The following is a 19,445-nucleotide window of genomic DNA, read 5'->3' on the forward strand; positions in this document are numbered from 1 at the left end:
CCCCTGGGCTGCTGTGCCTCCCACGCGCTGGGCGTCTCAGAAACACCACTGCCCCCGCTGGCCTCAGTTTCCTCCTTGGGAAGGGGGCGCCCTGAGGACCAGCCCTGAGGGTTGATTGTAGGAGAGACTGGGAGGGTCCATGGGAAGGGCTGTCCCGAGCCTGGCTCCCGGACAGGGCGGCTGGAGGTGCAGGGCTGCTCCTGGGCAGGGCTTCCCTCTGCCCAGGGAAGAGGCTCTCGGCCTCGCCCCCTTCAGACCCAGTTTTCCCATTTCTCAGGGAGGCCTGCGAGCCCTTTTGTGCCTCCGACCTCGGTGTGGTCAGAGCAGGGATCCCTGTGGGCTGCCAGGGGTCTCCAGGCTCATCCCAGGTCTGAGGAGGTGCCGCTGAGGGCTCACCCTTCCCCTGGTAGCCGGCACGTGTCTGCTCGGTGCACGCGCTCACTTCGGCACCTGGCTTCATGCAGCGGACATGGCAGACCAAAGATCCTGCCTTCTGCGTGCCTTTGGAGGGGGGGCCGCCGGCAATGGGCCGAGCCACCTTCAGCAAGAGGGACACTCAGCAAGCAGCTGTGACAGCCTCACGGTCTCCCCTAGGTATGGAGGTGACCTCGGTGGGAGGGGCGAGCCTCGTGGACACCTTGACATGAAAACGTAGGTGCACTTTGGGTGAAGGTGAGAGGCTCTCGTGCCCAGACCCCATTGTGGGGAGTCGGGTGGTGGGTGGTAGGGTAGGACTGGGCAGGGTCTGGGGCCACGTGTCCTCTGTCCCCTGGAAGGCTGAGTCCAGAGGGCTTCCCCCTCCCCTTGCCAAGGAGTAAGGAAGCTGAGGTGGAGTCCTGGGGCACTGTCTGCACAGGAGGCCCGGGGGCTCATTCCTGAGAGAAGCCCACCCGTCCTCCGCCCCCTCCCAGCCCCCAGGCCCCCAAACACCACCTCACGCAGACCCCCGATGGGAGGTGGTGAGCAGCCTGCTGCCAATCTGCCGGGGGCTTCAGTCCTGTCTGCCTCCTGCAGGGGTGGTGGGGATGGCTGTGTCCCCGTCGGGGCGGGGGGGGGGGCAGTGTCCGTGAGAAGGGGAGACACACAGGACACCAGGCGGAAGATGAGGCAGCTTCTCGGGCAGATGCTCCTGGGTGGGGGCCACGAGGTCCTGGGGCGGGAGGACGGGCCCTGCCCCTCTGCACTCACCCGTTGCTGAAGCTCCTACTGTGTGTCAGCACCAGGTTGTGGCCAGGCCAGTCAGAGCCCTTGCTGTCGTCATGGACTTTGTGTTGAGTGGGAGGGTCCCTGGGGGCAGCGTGGAGGGCAAGGCTGGCATCTGACCGTGCTGCCCCCCCTGCCCTCAGCACCCTCTGCTTCCTGCTGGGCACCCGGATGGATCAGTACTGGGAGGACTTCCTGCAGCCTCCGGACTCTCCTTGCCTCCAGCTGCTGGCGGCCCATGCCCAGGAGCACCTTCTGGGCTCTGGCCCGCAGTGCCGTGTCGCGCTTCTGCTTGACCAGATGAGACACCCGGAGCCCACGGAGGCAGAGCCGGAGAGTGAGGGGGCCTCGGGGTGGGGCACGTGAGCTTGTGGGCCAGGGGCCGGTATTGCACCGCAGAGGCAGGAGCCAGCAGAGGCTGCCCTTGGGCTGCAAGCAAGGCGGAGCCCCAGACATGTCCCCTGGGAACCTGCAGGCGGGGAGCACTTTCCTGGGCAGGATCTTCCCCTAGAGGTAGTGGGATCTTCTCTGTTTCGGAATGACACTCGGAGCCATTCACGGTGGGGAAACTGCCTCTCGTCCAGCTCCTTTGTCAGCTCCAGAGTTACCGATGCCTCCAGTGCGCCCACCAGCTCCACTTCCAGCCCCTGCAGCTGACACAGGTCCAGAGCCAGAGTCGGCTCCATCACCACCCGGACTGCCAGCTAGTGAGGTGGCGCCAGCGCCTGCCATGCAAATAGAGCCTGACGCATTCCACGCCGTGGCGCCAGCTCCTGAGCTGCAGGTGGCTTCAGCACCCCCACAGCTGCCCCCCACAGAGATGGGGCCCGTGCCCTCCCTGGAGCTAGATCATCCGAGCTGGTCAGCCGGAGCAGCTGCTCAGGAGCCGCGGGCAGCTGCAGCACCGTCAGGAGCAGGAGCTGCAGAGCCGGGGGCAAGTCCAGCTCCACCTGCCTCGCCACCGCTCCATGGATCGGCACTGCCCGCTCTCGAGGGAGAGCCTGCTCCTCCAGCAGCAGAAGCGCCGGCTTTCGAGCTGCAAGATGCCTCGGGGCCACCTCCACTGCCACCTGTGGGGCTAGCGCCAGTTCCCCCTACGGAGGCAGAGCCGGCCCCGTCTGCAGGGGCAGCCCCATCCGCACCAGCAGTTGGCGAGGGGGAGGCAGTCCCACCGCCACCTCCAGTGCCGCCTGCACTGGTCGCTCCAGTGCCCACTCTGGAGCTCCAGCCGGTTCAGGCACCTTCAGGAGCAACGGCTCTCGAGGGGGAGGCAAGGCTGACAGCAGCCCCTGAGCCACGGCCAGAGCTCAGCTCAGCAGCAGGACGGGCTGCCCCCCCACAGCCTTCCTGCCCCTGGCCCGGGACCTGCGGGGATGGTCTGCGTGAGCAGAAGCCTGAGCTCCTGGCTTTCCCTCCTGAGCTGGTGGCAGAGCAGCTGTCGCTCATGGATGCGGTGAGCAGCTGGGCTCGGCAGGGTGGAGCTGGGGGGGACTTCCTCCCAGGACCTGCCGCCCCAGCCTTCCCCACCCTGATGCCGAATCCTGGGATGTGGGTCCAAGCCCTGGTCCACTGCCAGCCTTGTTCCCTGGGCGAGTTTCTTGAGCCCAGGCCCGCACTTGGGCCTCTGGAGAGGAGACCTAGGACACTAGCTGTCCCTGCCACACGCACTGCTGTGACGATGACCCCGGCCAGGGTCCTGAGGGCCCGCGGGATCTGAGCGGGGGGCGGGCGTGGCCGGCTGACTTGCCCTCCTCCCGAGGAGCTGTTCAAGAAGGTGGTGCCCCACCACTGCCTGGGCTCCATCTGGTCCCAGCGCCACCAGAAGGGCAAGGAGCACGTGGCGCCCACCGTGCGCATCGTCATCAGCCAGTTCAACCGCGTGGCCGACTGCGTCGTGGCCACCTGCCTCGGGGACCGCAGCATGAAGGCCGCAGACAGGGCCAGGGTGGTGGAGCACTGGATCGAGGTGGCCAGGGTGCGTGCCGGGGCCCTCTCTGGACTCCTGGACACCCCTGTGCGCTGGTGGGCTCTTGGCCTCAGGGCCCTGTCCTGCCTGGAGCACAGCCCTCCTTCCTCCTCACGTCCCCCCAGGCTCTTCCTCAGGTGGAGCATGGGGGTCCCGCTCTGGGGCCCTGGCTCGCCCTCAGGGGCTCCGTGGGGGTCTCTCATCCAGAGGGGGAGGTCAGCCGAGGGGGCTGGAGCGGGAGCAGGGCACGCTCAGGCCACCCCTCACGGCGCATTCTTTCTCCCTCCCCACGAGTGCCGAACCCTCCGCAACTTCTCCTCAGGCCACGCCATCCTCTCTGCTCTCAAAAGCCACGCGATTGGCCGTCCCAGGAAGACATGGGCGGAAGTTTCCAGGTGGGCGGGCTTCTCTCCAGGGGACGCTGGGGGGGGGGACCAGTGGCCCCGTGGGAGTCTGGGCATTGCCCTGCAGGGCACCTGGAGGCAGTGGGATCCGGGCAGGGGCCGGGTGGGCTGGGCTCCAGGTCTCGCCAGGACTTGAGGTCAGCTGTTGTGCATCAACATTGGTGCCGTCCGCGTTCAGGCACAGAATCGAGCCAGATGAGCACGTCCAGGGTGTGCTGGTCAGCAGCCCGCTCTGTCCAGGGGACAGCTCCCCGTATCAACACCAGCCGCTCGTGAACTAGGAGTGGGGGTCCCTGCTGTGCCCGCCTGAGAGCTCAGCTCCCAAGCCCACGCTGTCCTGCAGTGCTCGGAGCTGCCCAGTTTCAGCACCACCCACCCAGGCAGTCTGGGTCCCAGGACCGGGCTATAATGCAGTGGGTTGTCCCCTGGACGCTCCTACCCACTCCCACCTTTCTCCTTCCTTCTTGCCCTCCCCCAGGGCCAGCTTCCGCCTCTTTCAGACACTGTCTGGGATTGTCTCCACTGAGATCAACACCTCCCTGGGCAGCGAGTTGATCTCCCAGGTGAAGAGCAGGCAGGGGGCCAGGGCTCAGGAGGGGGGCTTGTGAGTGTTTCCCTGGGTGTTTCTTTGCAAACATCCAGTCAGACCTCTTCTGGAGGAAGATGAAGAGGGATCTGCCTGGTTCGTGGGCAGGTGGGGGGCAGCTGCCGGGCCATAGGCCAGGGTTGGTGCTCAGACGTGGTGGGGGGGCTGGGATGTTCCAGGAGGAGATGATGAACCAGCAGGATGAGAAGTCTCCATCCACGTGGGGGTCTCAGACCTGCGCTTCATTACAAATGGCTTGTGTCAGAGAGCTAGGAGAAGTCTTTGGGAGATGGGAAACCACGGTGTGTCCTTTCTGACTAAAACTAGATGCTTCCACCTAGAGGACGCAGCACAACTTCCAGTTGTCCAGTACTACTGCAAGGTCCAGCTGTGCAGCTGGAGGAAGGGGTGCCCCTGCAGGCAGAACATGCTGAGTGGACCCCCGGGAGGGGGCGCCTGTGTGCGGGCCACAGGCAGCCTTTGGGTTTTCAGTCGTGTGGGCCGGGGCAGGCAGGATCTGCTCAACTAGGCCTCCCGGGACACCCCATCCTCCAGCTCCACGGCTGGGACGACACGAGGCCCCTCGCACATCCACGCGCAGAGGCCAGGAGAAGCGGACAGCTGTTGGCAGTGGCAGGTTGTGGGGCAACATCAGCACAGACGAGGCCTCCGGCCGGAGGGAGCCGCCTGTCCTCCGCGCCCCAAGCGCATCCTTCTTTGGGCCTCCGTTGGAATGGAAGCATGAGCATCCAGCGCGGCGCCGCCCTCACGGCCAGCTGGCGGGGTTGACAGGAGCAAAGGAACGTGGCTGAGCGTTCCCGGGACTCTGAGCAGGAGAGCGGGATGGCCAGAGCGTCTGTGCCACTGGCGTGCACCCCTGAGACCTCTGGACTCCCAAGAAGGAGTCAGGTCTTTGTGATCATGTCCCAGATGTCCAAACAGGCTCAGGGAGGCCAGGTTGCTTGCACCAGGACCCCAGGGCACCTCTGGCACGTGGTGGCAGCAGATTTCCACCTGCCCACTTGGTCCAGGGGCCCAAGGCCCCAGGGACAATGGGGAGGGACAGAGGGCCTCACTGATCCCGAGCTGCTCAATCCTGACAGGAGGGGAACCCCGAGTTTGCCACCCTGGGCGTGAACCCCAACAGAGCCCAGAAGCAGCAGCAGCAGCAGCAGGAGGGGGTGGGGGTGGCTCCTGCCAGGAGGCCAGGGCGGGTGGCCTCCAAGTCAGGGTGGGGCCCTCCTCCCAGCCATCCCTCCTGGGCATCTGAGCCCAGGGAGCCTCCCTTCCATGTCTGTTCCCCTGGAAGCTTGAGGGCCGGGAGCCGAGGGAATCCTCGGGGACTAGTGGCATCAAGTCAGAGCAAGAGCCTGGAAGAGCCAAGGCTGGGGGACTGGGTGGGGCGGGGTGTGGGCTTGTGATGGAAGAAACGCCGGTGCTGGGAGGTGACTGCAGGGGAGTTTGGGGTCCTTGGAGGCTGGGTGGGGAACTTCGTGGTGACAGCTGGGTGCCCGAGCGTAGGCCAGGGTGATGCCGGGTGGTCCTAGGAGTCTGAGCCTGTGGGGTGGTCAGGGCAGAGTGTCGGGGGTCCCCAAGCACCTGCGCTCATCCCCACCCACTCCACGCCACAGGGTGCCATCCAGGCCACTGTCCCATGGCTGGGGACATTCCTCACTCGGTTTTTGATTGTGGACTCTGCCACGCAGGAGTTTCTGGATTTGAGTGAGCCGGAGGCCCGGGGCCATGTGGGAAAGGGTCCTTGAGGCTTGGGAGGAGAGGTCCTGCCAAGCCCCAAGCGCATCTCCCGAGAGCCTCCCGGGTGCCCTGGAGCTGGGTGCCGTGGATGTGTAGCAGCAGAGTGAGTGCAGGCTGGTCCTGGGGCATCTCTCCACTGTGGTCAGAGGCTGGGCCGGGCATGCCCTTGGGCTCCCCTGGTGGCCCCACTCCTGCGCCCACAAGCCTGCCTGTGTCCATGCCCAGTCTGAGCTGCCCTGTGCCTGTGGAACTCACAGTCGTGCTGCGCGACAAGGGCTCAGGGGCGATGGGCAGGGCAATGGCTGGGGACCCCCTGGTGATGGATGTGGCCTCTCTGCCTTCCAGGGGACCATGGTGAATTTTGAGAAAAGGAGGAAGGTGAGCAGCTGTGGCCAGCAGTGCGGGGTGGGGTTCGGGGTGGGGGCTGGAAGAGAGAGCCTCCTGGCAGGGCACCCCCGGGCTGCAGGCAGCTTCCTGGAAGACTGCTGGGGAGTTGGAGGAGAAAAGACAGGGCCGACGCCTCCCTCGGGAGGGTGGGGGTTCACCCGGTGGAAGGTCAGCTTCCTGGAGGAGGAGCTGTGTGAGCTCAGCCCTGAGGGCAGGTAGAGCCCGGAAGGCAGGGGAGGGCTGGGGAACCCAGGGGCCAAACCAGCCCACGGGCCCCGGCCCACCGGGCATGCCCACCCGGGCCTCGGCAGTGCCTCCTTCTCCACTGACCCCAGGAATACCAGCTGGTGGTCGAGCTGCAGAAGCTGCAGGTGCACTGCTGCTACGACTGCCTTCTGCCCGACGGACGCTTCGGGGCCTGGTTTGAGGCCGTGGAGCAGCTCGGCCAGAAGGACAGGTGAGGCCGGGGGGCATCAGGCCCCAGTGGGGGCGGGAGCGCCCTGCTGGCTCCTGGGCCCACATAGGCCCTGCTGCCCGAGGCGGCCGGGGCATGCGGATGCCAACTGCTGTGCGGACCCCGGGAGGGAGCCCGAGCTGGGGCTCCCGGGAGCCTGACGGCTGCCCCCTGTCCTGTAGCCTCCTCCTGTCTCGTGAGTGGGAGCCGCCACCCGAGTCGGCCAGTGAGAGCCTCCAGGCCCAACACCGCTCCTGGAAGGCAGCGAGCCTTGGAGCGGAGAGTGAGTTCCCCTTGTGGGGCAGGCAAAGGTGGGCTGGCCAGGGCTCAGGGGAGCTCCAGGCTGAGTGTGGGCTGGGGGGGGGCCTGCCTGCCACTGAGCGCCGGGATCCCAGCTCCACTCCTGACCAGCCCTGGGGCTGGGAGAGTCGCCCCATCCCTGGGCCTGTTTCCTCCTCTGGGCAACGGGGTGGTGCTGCGTGAGCTCTGGGGCAGTCGGGGCCCCGCTGCCTCCTCTTGATGGACCTAGGACTTAGCCGTGTGCAGATTTAGCAGGGCAGAGGTGAGGAGGCATGCCAGGGGAGGCCCCCGAGGTGAGCTGAGCCTCCGTCCAGCCGCCAGGGCCCCGACGCTGAGTCCAGCAGCTGCAGCACCGCCCTCTCCAGCGTCCAGCTCCAGGGTGGTGCTGACCTCAGCGGCGGGGATGCCGCGGATTCTCCTCACCCGCATGTGGCTGGCTCCTCTGGCTCTGCGGTGGAAATCCACCTGGACCACGTCCCAGAGGCCTAGGACGGTCAGGAAGCGAAGGTGACTGCCCACCCCTGGTTCCTGGGGGACCTCGCCCTCCTGCCGCCCCTCCAGTGCCTGCGGGGCCCTCCCCGTGTCCACGAGGGGTGGAGCCCCATTGGCTCGTCCAGACCTTCTAGAGCCTCCCGGAGTTTCGCCAGCAGTCCAGGCTGCCCCGAGGCTCCCGGCCTTCTGTTGACCTCCCTTCCCCCACAGGTGGGGCAGCCGACCTCTGCATCGTCTCGGATCGGCTCCACCGTCACGTCAGCATTGGGAGAAATGTCCTCTTCCTCCATCCAAGCCAGGGCCAACCGAACCAGCCGAAAGCGCCGTGACTCACGGCCGTGCTACAAATGGCACGTGGGCGACCGCTGCTTTGTCCATGTCGCCCTGGCCAAGGACAGCGGCCACAAGGTCCAGAGCATCCTGGTGAGCCAGGCGAGCACCTGACCCCGGGCCACGGTGGCTCAGGCCGTGGGCATCTGAGTGGTGCCATGGTCCCTGCCTGCCACTCTGGAGCAGACTTGCCAGTGGCTGGGGAAGGACAGAAGGCCACGTCCAGGGGCAGGAAGAGCGTGTGTGCGATGGTGGTCAGGGCTCAGGATGGTGGACACAGGCAGGCCCGAGGAGGCGTGTGCTTGGCGGGCCAAGGAGCAGCCAGGAGGTCAGGGCTGAAGGAGCAGGGGTCAGGGGAAGGGCTGGGGTCAGAGAGGCGTTGGGAGCCGGGTCCCATCAGGCCCTGGAGCTGCCAGACAAAGCGCGACTTTCTCAGGAGCCCCTGAAGGGTCAGAGCAGAGCAGGGCCAGCAGGAGAGCTTTTGCCTCAGAGTGGATGGTGCAGCCGTGTGTGGAGACACCGGCCAGTGAGGGGCTGCTGCCGTGACCCAGAGGGGAAGATGGGGTCTGCCCCAAGTCGGTGGCCATGAAGGCGTGAGCAGGGCCCAGATCCCGGATGGATGTGCAGATGGAGCCACCTCTGCCCCACAGCCCAGAGGCTGCAGCGCTGTTGTGGTGTCCAGAGGAACGGGCTGCGCTTCTCTTGTGGCCAGGAGCTGGCGTGCTGGTTCTAAGCTGTCACTGAGTGAGCCTTGGCCTGAGCCCTGCCTGCACCCGGGCCCTCGTGCTCAAGGCAGCTGCGGTCTAGACCTTGCTGAGCACAGCTGCCTCCTGGAGCCCAGGGCATCCTGCGGGGCCGTAGGGTGCCTTCCAGCCTCCTCTCGGACATCTGGGCTTGGACTGGACGTGTGTGTTCTGCCTGGGGGTTCACTGCTATGTGGAGGCCTCCTGGAGGGGCAGGGGCAGGGCAGGGGCCCTCCCCGAGGGCAAGCCCTCTCCTGTGATGGGGAGGGAGGAGGGACAGAGAGAGGCCCCGAGGTCACTCCACAGTCCCCACCCTCTGCTGCGAGGCCACCCCTTGTCCCAGGGCTCTGGGAGCCCCTAGCAGTTGTGCAGGCCAAGGAGCCAGGGAACGGGGTTCAGCCTGCAGGGCAGGGGATTTGGACCCTCCCTTGGAAACAACCCTCAAGACAGAGGTGCAGGTTCTTGTAGGAGATGGGGTGAGGAATGACTGGAAAAGAGGCCGCACTGCGTGGAGTGTCCCCAGGGGAGCAAGAGAAGACAGGGAGGCCCCTGTAGATCCAGCCCCGAGCAGAGGGGCCTCCTCGGGGTCTCTGGCAGCTGCACTGTGGGGAGCAGGCTCCAGGACCCAGGCCCTGAGGCCTGTCGTTGACCCACCACAGGTGACCGACCAAGACAGGGCTCCAGCTGTGATCGGCAGGGCCCTGGAAGAGCACGAGCTGGCTGGGGAGCAGCCCGCAGACTACCAGCTGGTGCAGATCCTCTCAGGAGATGGCAGTGAGTCGGGGCGAGTGGAGAGGGCGGGGGCGCAGGGGTGGGCAGGGGCAGCACGGCCCCGGGCCGAAGGTGCGAGGCCCTGCTCAGGAGGCCCCGTGCAGGGCTGCCCTCGGCGGGCTCGGCAGTCTGGTCCCGGTGAGCGCTGGGCTCAGGGGCGTGCGCTGGGTTGGATAAGGCCAGTTTTAGCGCCTTGATCCCCAGCAGGGAAGGCAGCAGGGGTGCTTGGGGGAGGAGACGACCTCGTGGCAGCTCCACTCTGAGGCTGGCAGTGGGAGTCAGAGTCGCTTTTGGAACAAGGGTCCCCCGCTTTCAGCTGTGCCTCTGCAGAGCCTTCCCTGGTCGTTCAGGGTGTCCTTCAGGAGGCTCCTCTGTGGTCCTGGAGTTGGACTGGGGAAGTCGGGTGCCCGGGTGAGGCCTGCTCTCATGGGGACACAGAGGGTGGGGTTCGTCCGTGCCCCGGAGCACGGCTGACCACCCCTCTGCCCCACCCTCCCAGCGCTGCAGATCCCGGACGGCGCCAACGTGTATTACGCTATGGCGCCCTCGCCCGATTATCGGTTTCTTCTCCTGAGGAAGACCACGCCCCTGGATGCTGAGGTCAAGGAGCGAGCTCTCTCAGCCCTTCGGGGGAGTCGGCAGAAGGGACCCAGGTTCGAAAGGGGAAACTGTAACTGGTCCCAGCGCCACCCCCCCCAGCCTCAGGGCCCCCTTCCCTTCCAGGTCCACCTGGCCAAGTCGTTCTGCTGACCCCAACCACCGTGGGCCAGGCCAGGCAGGCGCTTCCCTCCCCAGCAGCCAGTCTGGGCCACCCCCAGACTCCACTCACACCCCTGGGCCTGTCCTGCCGCTGGAAACATGGCTAGTCGGAGGGAGGATCTGCGCGAGATTATCAAAGAACTGACTTGAGAATCAACAGCAACAGAGACTATCGATCTAAAGGGGAGGGGCAATAGCTACCTTTGTCCTTAGTAGATGTTCGATGTGAAGGTTTTATTATGAAATTCTTGTTTCCACTATAGCCTGGGAGTTGAGTTTGGTTTTTGCATTTCCTGTGTTAATCGAAATGAGATACAGGCTCTCGCAGTGCTCAATCAAAAGAGAAATCCTGCAGAATCATCCGTTTATCATCCGTTTATTTTAGAAGGGAGAAGCGACAAGAGCCAGCTGCCCCTCCCCGGGTTCCTGAAGCCAACACGGGAATCCACACCAGAGAGCATTTTGGTGCGTTTTGGTGTTCCACCTGGCAGGAGTGGAGAGCACCCAGGAGGACTGTCGGGCTTAGACCATTCACAAAGACCGTTTCCTGAGCCCGGGCAGGGCAGCGGCTGCCTTTCTACCACTTTGGAGGAAGAAGGAACCTTTCCTGCGTCTTGCCTGAGGCTGTGCTTGTGCACCAAATAGGAACTTGTCATTTTCAAGGGCAAATGACAGGGTGACAGCAGCAGTAAGTAGGGCAAACGACAGGGTGACAGCAGCAGTAAGTAGGGCAAGAATGAGAACATAGCTGAGAATGTGGAATGGAAAGGGACAGAGGAGCAACAGAGGAGGATTCTTGGCACCTGTCCAAGGGCAGGCAGGCCTGCCCTCCTCAGTGCCCCTCAGGGTCTCACGGTCCACGCTTGACCTTGGATTTCCTGCTTTGTGATCCTCATCCCTGGCACCAGAATTCCTTTTCCTCAGGCGGGGACGGGGGTTTGAGCTGCAGCGCCCCGGGCTCCAGCTGGGCCTCCTTTGTGTCCACACCACTGCTCCCTGTGAGCGAGTGCCTCCCACTGCCGTGCCATTCCCTGTGCAAGTCGTTCCCCCAGAAAATCCCCGCAGGCCCCGCCTCTGCGCGGGCTCCCCGGGAGCTCTCTTCTTGATACCAAGACAAGAGCGCTCCTTCCTGTGGGCCAGAGACCCCACGTGCCCTTTTCTGCGGGTGGAGGGGAAGTTGGGTCGAGTGGTCTGAGGGCCACACTCTCCGCCGTGTGGCCGCTGCCTGGCCTCAGGAGGAGTTTGGTTCTGAGCGCTTCGAGCTGGCGGGACCCTGGGAGGGCTGCGGACATTGGTCCACAACTCGGGCTTTGCTGATGTCACGGGGGTGTGGACAGGACTTGTTGGGAGGGGGTGCAAGTCACGGCCTGCTGGGACTGACGAGCACAGTCTTGCCCCGATTCCCCTCATGGCACGTTCAATCGCTGAGCAGCTCCCTGTCCGGGGGGTGACAGGCCCTGTCCTGAGCTCCCCGTGGGCTCTAGCCTGGCTTCCCCATGACCGGGAGCTAAAGGTTGAAGCCCTGGCTCAACCCAGAGCCCAGGAGCCTGCACCAGCCTCCCACCTGCCCTACGTGAGGGCCGAGAGGCCCCTTCCGTCTCAGTGACCAGGGAAGTCCAACACTCTCATCGTACACTGTCATGAGGAAATATTGCCCTCGAATGCACTTTCTCTGTCAATAAGAGAGTCTCTGGCTCTAGCGGTCACAGTGAGCTGTTGGTGCTGGATGCTCACCTCTAAAAGGGAAAGACTCACTGATTGCCTGAGGGTTGCTGTGACACCAGTCATTGTCCCCCAACACTCGTTCCGCCCTGGTAGTGGGGCTCGGTTCCCTGGGCTCCCTCACGTCCTCTCCTACACCAGCTGGGGACCAGCTGGACGTCCAGTAAGGGATCCCATCTGCAAACACAGGGGCCGGGAGGCCAAAGAGGAAGAGGAGGGGCCACCTGGCCTTGTCGTCGGCCACACTCCCTTGCTGCCTCCAGGTGCCCTGCTCCTGGCTGTCCTCTGTGGGAGGCACCTGGGCACCTTGACCGTGGGGAGGTGGCCAGATATCAGGTAGCCCCCCTGCCCTCTTCACCCCAGCTTCTCCAGCCTCTCCAAGCCCACCGAGCCCATCAGCAGCATGGACCCCCCCACCCGGCAGTGTTCCCGGTGCCCCCAAGGTCCACGGGACCAGGGGAGCACGGGGAGGGCTGGTGGCACACGGCATTGGCCGGTGCCTGCGAGCAGAGCCATGGATGCATCGCCCACGTGTGCCCTGCAGCAACCAGCGGGCATCACTGTCCTGCATGCAGAGTCCCCCTGGTCAACCGAGCCGGCCAGGGCCTGCGGGTGCACGCGCTCCCCGATCCTGCAGGGGGAGCAGAGCCCTGGAGCCTGCTGCTCACACCTGTGGGTCCCTGGGTGGAGCTTGGTCTTGCCAGAGACCCTCCCCGCCCACTCTGACCCGAGCACCAGAACAGAAGTGGAACCAGGCAGCAAGGAGGGGACATTCAGCGGTGGCACTGCCCTGCCGACAGGAGCCGCGTCGGCTGGGGAGGCTGCCAAGCAGTGGCTGGTGCGACGAGCCCCGACCCCAGGGCGGCTGGGGGAGGACGTCCCTGCCTGGAGCCCAGCAGCAGGCCAGCAGTCGGGAGCCGCCTGGAGATTCGCGGGCAGGAGAGGAGTGGCCAAGCCTGAGGCTGAGGGCAGTTTCCCAGATGAGTGCCCTGTCCTGTCCTCTCCCGGGGTGTGGGCGGTAGGCATGCCAGCCATGCGCCCACACCCCATCCACGGGAGGCGAGCTGGCACGTGCTCTCTGAGTGCATGCTCACACACTTTACGTCCAGCTCTTTGGTATAAAACTGGGAAATTGACATGGAGAGAGAAGGAGCAATTGGCCCGGGGCACAGGGCTGGGCAGAGTCCCGAGTGTAAGGAAGGGTTGCGGCCTCCAAGCCAGGACTCCACACACCCCCCGCAGGGTTTCCTACCCTGGCAGAAACCTCCAGGGCTTGTCTCAGGGCCAGGAGCCAAGGGCAGCCTCGGACCACTTCCCCGGTGGAGTGCAGTCTGGGAAGATTCCTGGACCAGGGCTTCTCCTAGAAGCAGGAGCTTCTGTTCCTCCCCTTCCTGCTCCAGGTCCCAAGGGATCTTCAGGAACTCCTCTATTTGAAAAGAGAAGGATGAACTCCAGGGCTGCAGTTTCCTTGGGATCACTGCTTTGGGCCAATCGGTGCTCTCACCCACTCGACAGCAGGCGAGTGCTTCAGGCTGCTCACAACCACGCCAGCATTTCCAGTGAGGAGCACAGAATGAGTGAGTGGACAGTCAAATGACGGTGCCACAAGATCCCTTGACCCCAAGGCAACAGAACACTCTCCCCTGGCTCCAAGTCCCCCACCGAGACCTCAAGACTCTTTTGGCAAAATGGACTGAAGAAGGACAATTCCGGCTAAGCACTGGTCTTTGCCAAAGCAAGCCCAAAGAGACATTATTCAAACAAAGGTCAATCTTTGACCATCAATGGTCATGGACCAGGCCACTCAGGGTGTCCCTGCCTCATGTGTAAGGAGATGCAAACCAAGAGCAGCCCCTTTCCTAGCTGCAGCATCTTCAGCTTAAGCTCTTCCTGTCTCAGCCAGAGAGCGATGGTGACAACTGGCTCTGCCTGCTGGACAGAGGCCTGGTTCGTGGATGCACCGAACCAGGACATCCTTCCTTCAAGGAATGTCCCCTCCACCCAGGGCTTGGAGGACGGCATCAAGCATCACGTCACAGTCAGGGCCAGACCCAGTTGCTCCCAGCATTGAGATCCCAGCTCTCGGAGAAGGCCCTGCCAAGGCTTTTCTGGCTACTGCGCTGACAGCAGGGGGCAGGGCTTGTCCTGAGGTCTTCATTCGACCTGGACACAAGCTTCTACTGATTGCGGCTGCCCCAGCCTTCAGTCCACGGAGTCAAGCATCTCCACCTCCATCTCGATCTCATGCCTGTCCAATGGCTTGAGTGCCTCTCCCTCCTCTTCATCATCCCCCTCCTCAGCCAGAGGCTGAAGTCTTTAGAGACCAAGGATCTTGGACATAGAACCAGAAGCCAGAAACCAGGAAAACCCACAGAGAGAGAGAGAGAGAGAGAGAGAGAGAGGAAAAAGGAGGGAAGATGAGACACGCTCAATAAACATGACATCAGTAAGAGAAGGAAGGCTTTGCAGGAAGGTCTGGCAGCCAGAAGGAGAACATTGCAGATGGAGATGCCTTAGTGCACCTTTCAAGCTTTCAAGCTTTCTGTCCCTGCATAGACACTGGTGCAGACATGTATCCAGCACAAGGGCTGCCTTAGTGCGTTCAGGGCTGTGTGGCAAAGGGGCTGGCTCTTAGAGAAGGGGCAGGTGGTGGAAGCTGGGCCCCAAGCAGGGGGAGATGTCTGAGGTGGAGAACCCTTAATATAGAAGACAGGCCCAGGGCCTCCTGAGCCGTGTGGAGCTGGCCCATGCGCAGTGCTGATGCGCGCAAGGAGTGCCGTGCCACGCGGGGGTGTCCCCAGTGTAGGGGAGCCCCACGCGCAAGGAGGGTGTCCTGTAAGGAGAGCCGCCCCACGCGGAAAAAAAAAAAGAAAAGGAAACAAGGAAGCGGATTGCCTCCTCCAGCCAGCTCCTGATCCAGAAAGCACAGGGGCTGGGATGACGGAAACGTCTTCCTCCCGCAGGCTGCGTCCAGGAGAGAAAGGGAGGGGTTTGGCAGAGATGGTTTGGGCATTATGGAGCACGTCCTTCTGGACTTTGCTCAAAGTCTGCTCCTGAGGGAAGCCTCCCCTGACCATCCTGCTCCCACACCAAAACTCCCCACCCCGCCTGGCTCGGTTTTTCTCCTTAGTACTTACCATCTGCTAGCGTGCTATCTTCCTTATTACTATTATTTTAGTCCTTCCTATCTTCCCTCATTAGAATGTAAACTCTCCCAAGCCAGAGATTTTAGTTTGTTTTTTCCTTCTTAATTGTATTCATTGCAGTATTATCCCCAGTGTTTGAACAGAGCCTGGGGCATATAGTAAGTGCTCATTAAGTACATGAATGAATGAATGAATGCTAGACAGCTAATATGAGGACGCTTTGGGATATAATCCAGGACAGGAAGGGCATGAGCGCTCCTTAGCAAAAATGAAGCCGCAAGAAATACAGCCAACATTGCTTTAAAAAAGGAAAATGGATTTCTCATATAGACAAGAAAAGAGCATCCTTGGAATGAAATTCATCCTCCCTTTGGCGTGTTAAGCTTGCTTTGGGGCGTTTTCAGGAAAAGCCAGCCACAGTCGAATGGAAGCTGCCCGCCATTTTACTTAACTCCCTCCCTTTCCCTCATTCCCAAGTCGAGCTGTGGAGCAGAGCTTCCCAGCATCTCTACAGAGTCCTTCAAAAGGGATGAGGGGGAAGTCCCTTAGACTCGGCAGAGGCTGAGAAGCCCGAAGAACCTGGGCACTCACCTGAAGGAGGGGGGAGGAGGCTCTTCTGACAAACACTCCCTGTTGCTCTAGCCTCGTTAAGGCCTCTAATCCAACAAAGTCTGCCCTTCCTGCCCATCAGTAAGCCCAGTTATCGAGTTTGCTGAACTCACTTCCCAGTTGGATTTTATGGTCATATGTGTAATCATTCCCTTGCAAATAGCCTCAATTTCTGTCCCTTGCTCTCTCTCTGTAATGCTCTGAGTGGCAGATTGTATTTTCCAAAGAGAACTGCAGCAATAGCTCCACTTCTACATACTTTTCTACAACGCAATCTTGTGTTTTCCCCATCGAGAGATGGAGGCTAATTTCCTCCCCTTGAATCTGGACTGGCCTTATGATTTGATTATAACTAAAAGATTATGGTGGAAGAAACACCGAGGGAATTCCAGTGCTATGTTAGAAATGTCCTACAGCTTCCACCTGGTTCTCTTGGGGTAGTCACACTAGGGACGGCACCCAACCAAGTAAAAAGTCCAACTACACTGAAACTTCCGTGCTGCAAAGACTATGTGTAAGCTCTTGCTCAACAGTTCCAACTGACCAAGCCTTCTAGCCATCCCTGCCAAGGGACCACACATGTGAGGGAAGCTGTCTTAGATGTGCCAGACCAGCCTATTTGCCAGCTGAGTAGTACTGAGTGACTTTGAAGAGCAGAAGAATCATCCAGCTGAGTCCTGTCTGAATTCCTGACCTCTCAGGTATATTGAAATTGCTGTTCTTTTAAGTCACTAGTTTTGAGGGAGGCTAGACAGGTAGCAATTGTAACAGGAATACCCTACCAATCTTGGTTAAATCCAATCATCTGCCTTCTCTGTTCTGAGCAGCTGCACATTATTGGGAAAAATTACAAACTGGAGATAACAGGCTTCGCTTTATTTATTTAAAAGATTTATTTTATTTATTTCTCTCCCTGCGTCCCCCCATGTTGTCTGTTCTCTGTGTCCATTTGCTACATGTTCTTTTGTCTCTTCTGTTGTTGTCAGCAGCTTGGGAATCTGTATTTCTTTTTGTTGCGTCATCTTGATGCCTCAGGGCTCCGTGTGGTCGGCGCCATTCCTGGGCAGGCTGCACTTTCTTTCACGCTGGGCAGCTCTCCTTATGGGACGCACTCCTTGCGCATGGAGCTCCCCTATGCGGGACACCCCTGCGTAGCAAGGCACTCCTTGCACACATCAGCACTGCACATGGGCCAGCTGCACACAGGTCAAGGAGGCCCGGGATTTGAACCGCGGACCTCCCATGTGGTAGACGGACGCCCTAACCATTGGGCCAAGTCCGCTTCCCATGGCTTCACTTCAAATATTAAACAGACACCATGCCCAAGAATCCTGCTACACTTCCCTGCTGAACTTGCTCTTTCTATCATCATCTGACCTTTCATTTTCCCCTTGTCTCAAATATCCTCTACCCTCGCCTTCTTCCCCAGGTCCTCAGAGGAGAGATGTAAAATAGGCAGCTGTGTATATAAGTCAGAAGTTCGGGGAGAGGTTGGGGGTAGAGGTAAAATGTTGAGAGTTACCAGGGTTTAAATGGTATTTAAAATCATGAAGATGGGAAATATCACCAGGTTGGAGTATGAATGGAGGAAGAAAAGAGAGCCAAGGACCAGCCCTGGAGCTCTCCACAGATTAGAGAGCTGGAGGATGAGGAAAAGGCAACAAGATAGATTTCTCAAGAGTGGCCAGCGGTGTAAGAGTAAAACCAGAGTGTAGTCTTCCAAAAACTAGGAGAGGAGAATTTTCAAGAAGCCATATCCTTGAGTAGATGAAAGGAGATGAGGTAGAGAGTGGAAATGGAGGAATTAGCCTTTGGCACCTAGAATTTTCTTCATGTCAATAAGGAACAGGGAAATAATACAGAGCAGATGCTCTGAATTCTTGATTAGATGGTGGGAAGAAAACAGAATCCCTAATTGATGATATTTGTTTTCTCTGTGAAGTATGGATACCTCAGGCATCTCAGAATTAATACATCTAAAACACAACTCCTTCCTCCCCTCCAAATCTACTCATACCTTGGCCTTTGCCATCTCAGTGAATTAGTTTTACTGCTTGCCAAGTTGTTCTAGCTAGAAAACTTGGAGTGATACTAGTTTTCTCAGTTTCTCTTATACTCCACATCCAATGCAATAGCAAGTCCTTCTGGCTCTATAATAAAAATATATCTCCAATCTGATATTCTCTCACTGTGTCTACACCATCATTACCATCCTTGTCCACACCACCCTTGTCTCTTATCTGGATTACAACTATTGACTTCCTGCTAAATTTCTTGCTTCCACTCTTGCCCCCTCTCTCATAACCCATTATCCACAATACTCTAAAAGGAGAGAATTTAAAAACATAATCAGATTTAAGACACCCCACTTAACACCCTCCAATGGCTTCATATCATGTCTAAATTAATAAACAAACTCCATTAACATTAATAGGCATAAGTTTTGGATTTGGTAAAAAAGACAACTCAGCTGGAGAAATAGGAAGATAAGTCCTGATATTCACCTCTCTAAAGTGCACAGATCCTAACACCCAGGTTACCATTGTAAATAATTTTTCAGTTGTGGCTGTAGTTTAAGGATGTTCCAGCTGCATGAGTGAGGTCTTGTATGACTGTGGGACAGGCCTACATTGGTAAAATATTACTACTGGCCTAATAAGGCTATCACTTGTCCTGTTCTCTCATCATCATCATCAGCCCTGTGTGCATACCAGCTTGGGCCACTGAGTCTCCAGCAGTATAAAACCATATTTAAGTTTTAAGAATTAAGAATGCATAGGAAAAAAGTTTGTGATTTGGGGTAGATGTTTAGCTTAGGGGATCACCCTGGCCTTGAGACAATATCAAAAGATTTAACAATCAAGTCTGAGATGGAAAGCACCGAGATGAGCAAGCCCTAAAACTGGATTTAACTGAGACCAGGGAATATTTGCAGGGAAGGACAAGCATTTAATTAACAAAATATCTGTTTTGAGTTGACAAGAGGTTCTTTCACCACTAAAGAAGGAGGCTCTTTCCAGGGAAGAAAACTCAAATTCAAATGGGCAGAAAGTGGAAGACATCATATAAGTCTTGCTCCAAAAATAACAAAAGCAATAGGAGGGCCTGGAAGTACTTTTAAATCATATCAGTATGGGAAGCAAAAGGGATGATTTAAAGGTCAGAAGACAAGAGAGGACAACGGAGTCAGAAAAATGACACTGTAGAAGGGAAGACCAATATTTTGTATAATTCCAAATCTTTTAAATTTTTTCAAGTTTGTTTTATGGTCCAGGATATGGTCTATCTTGGTTCCATGGTTACTTGAAAAGAATGTGCATTTTGGTATTGTTGGGTGTAGGATTATATGAATATTGATTACATCCTCATGCTTGATGAGGTTGCTGAGTTATTCTATATCTTTACTGAATTTCTGTCTAATAGTTCTATTGTTGAGAGAAGGGTGTTGAAGTCTCTAACTATGAATGTGGATTTGTCAATTTCTCTTTTCACTTCTATCAGCAATATATGATGTAAAAGCCATTATCTATTCTGCAACTCAGTTGTCTGGGGCATACATATTTTGGATTGATATATCTTCTTGGTTTCAACTTTATCTGATATTATATATAGCCAATCTTGCTTTCCTTTGTATATATTTTTCCATCCTTTTTTTTAAAGATTATTTATTTTTCCCCCCTTCCCCTCCACCTGACCTGCTGTTTTTGCTGTCTGTGTTGACTTCTCATTTTCTCTCCTCTAGGATTTACAGGGATTCTATCCTGGAGACCTCTGATGTGGAGAGAGCTTCCCTGTCAATTGTGTCACCTCAGTTCCTG

The 19,445-nt window shown here is 59.0% G+C and overlaps 1 protein-coding gene across 1 annotated transcript; it reads left to right on the forward strand.

Annotated features, from left to right (window-relative positions):
- The first annotated feature begins 469 nt into the window (after positions 1 to 469).
- LOC101435973 (ral guanine nucleotide dissociation stimulator-like) lies at positions 470 to 10,141 on the forward strand. Its single transcript, XM_071216520.1, has 15 exons — positions 470 to 594; positions 1,347 to 1,540; positions 1,857 to 2,656; positions 2,963 to 3,178; positions 3,464 to 3,564; positions 4,052 to 4,136; positions 5,263 to 5,340; positions 5,791 to 5,904; positions 6,260 to 6,292; positions 6,637 to 6,758; positions 6,938 to 7,038; positions 7,421 to 7,548; positions 7,758 to 7,970; positions 9,280 to 9,394; positions 9,891 to 10,141. Exons 1-15 carry the CDS (start codon positions 470 to 472, stop codon positions 10,139 to 10,141), a joined length of 2,676 nt encoding a protein of 891 aa, XP_071072621.1.
- The last annotated feature ends 9,304 nt before the right edge of the window (positions 10,142 to 19,445 follow it).

Source organism: Dasypus novemcinctus, chromosome 8 (genome assembly GCF_030445035.2).
Source record: "Dasypus novemcinctus isolate mDasNov1 chromosome 8, mDasNov1.1.hap2, whole genome shotgun sequence".
Lineage (NCBI taxonomy): Eukaryota > Metazoa > Chordata > Mammalia > Cingulata > Dasypodidae > Dasypus > Dasypus novemcinctus.

What these genes read in the sequence shown, in the direction of transcription:
- LOC101435973 (XM_071216520.1), top strand. Translation starts at nt 470, where the DNA reads ATGGCAGACCAAAGATCCTGCCTTCTGCGTGCCTTTGGAGGGGGGGCC. An exon ending in AGCTGTCGCTCATGGATGCG is followed by an intron (nt 2,657 to 2,962) that starts GTGAGCAGCTGG and finishes CCTCCTCCCGAG; the next exon opens with GAGCTGTTCAAGAAGGTGGT. An exon ending in ACTGGATCGAGGTGGCCAGG is followed by an intron (nt 3,179 to 3,463) that starts GTGCGTGCCGGG and finishes CCTCCCCACGAG; the next exon opens with TGCCGAACCCTCCGCAACTT.